This window comes from Grammomys surdaster, unplaced genomic scaffold (genome assembly GCF_004785775.1).
Source record: "Grammomys surdaster isolate TR1022 unplaced genomic scaffold, NIH_TR_1.0 144, whole genome shotgun sequence".
NCBI lineage: Eukaryota > Metazoa > Chordata > Mammalia > Rodentia > Muridae > Grammomys > Grammomys surdaster.
The window spans coordinates 1,277,291-1,278,507 of record NW_021604602.1 but is presented as its reverse complement, the minus strand read 5'-3'; the positions used below and the strand labels follow the sequence as shown (position 1 = coordinate 1,278,507).

The 1,217-nt window shown below is 45.0% G+C and overlaps 1 protein-coding gene across 2 annotated transcripts in view; it reads left to right on the top strand.

Annotated features, from left to right (window-relative positions):
* Nucleotides 1-1,217, top strand: part of Atg2b (autophagy related 2B) — a 68,375-nt gene that overhangs the window by 18,275 nt on the left and 48,883 nt on the right. For both annotated transcript variants that reach the window (XM_028764474.1, XM_028764475.1), the window contains one exon: nt 680-859. In XM_028764474.1, coding sequence (XP_028620307.1) covers nt 680-859 — 180 coding nt within the window. The remainder of the gene's footprint in view (nt 1-679; nt 860-1,217) is intronic.

Sequence of the window (1,217 nt, the reverse complement as noted above, 5' to 3'; positions counted from 1 at the left end):
GTGTGTTGATATATAGTCTCTCACTTTGTCACTGTGTGTTGGCCTCAGACTGGTGATTTCCAGTCTCAACCTCCTGAAGGCTGGGATTACAGACAGGTGTTACTTCCACATTGGTTTGGCTTCCTTACTTACACATTGTGTATTATTTGAACAGATATTGTATACATGTACATACACATGGACTTGTGTGTACTGTATTGGGGGCATATGTGTGGAATCAGTTTTCCCATGGTTTTGTGCACTGTAGGACTTGACTGAGGCTGCAGGTGTGGGCAGGTGCTTTCCCACTGGCCATCTTGCTGGCTCTGTTCTGTTTTCATAAAGTCTTCCGTGATTTGTTTTCATTTCTGGGTGCTGTGCTAACGCAGTGCTGCTTCATTTGAGCTCCAAGGCAAGGCTGTGTCCAATGTCATGATGCAGTTTTGCCAAATACTTCATTCTCTCTCTCTCTCTCCCTTGATTTTGTTTTTGGGTCTTCAAGACATTCCTTTGTGTGGCGTTGGCTGTCCTGGAACTCTGCTCTGTAACTCACAGAGACCATCTGCCTCTGCTGGGACTAAAGGCGGGTGCCACCACCACTGGGCTAAATACTTTATTCTCCAGATGATATTTATACCTCACACCCTGACTATTTAAAAGTATTTTACATAGTTACTTTACTTTTATTACCTTCTTGTAGGAAACTGAGCCAAAGCTGTCACCTAGCTGGAACCCCAAAATTGTTTATGAGCCACACCCACAACTGACTAGAACTTTACCAGAGATAGCGCCCTCAGATCCTGTGCAGATTGGAAGGCTACTGGGCAGGCTGGAGCTGAGTCTCACTTTAAAACAGAATGAAGTGCTTCCAGGGGCCAAGGTCAGTATTGTTTTGTTTCTTCTACCTAACTTCAGGTCTGTATAATGTATGCTGGTTGATTGCTGTGGGCTGTCCTGTGAGCAGGCGAGCTGCTAGCTTTACTGTCAGTGTTCTGGTCCACATTATCCTGCCTTTTTATGAATTGCTCTCTCTTAAGAAGTCCTTTAGCAGGTCTTTCCCTGGCTAGCTTCTAAGGAGGTTGTTACTGGAGCAGGTATTGTGGTTAGCTGTAAATGCTGCAGGGACTGCCCTGCTGTGGCAACAGCCGTGGGAAACCAGCTCATGTATGTCTTTGGGGATTGCATGTGGCATTTCTTTCTTTCCTTCTTCCTTCCTTTCTTTCTTTCTTTCTTTCTTT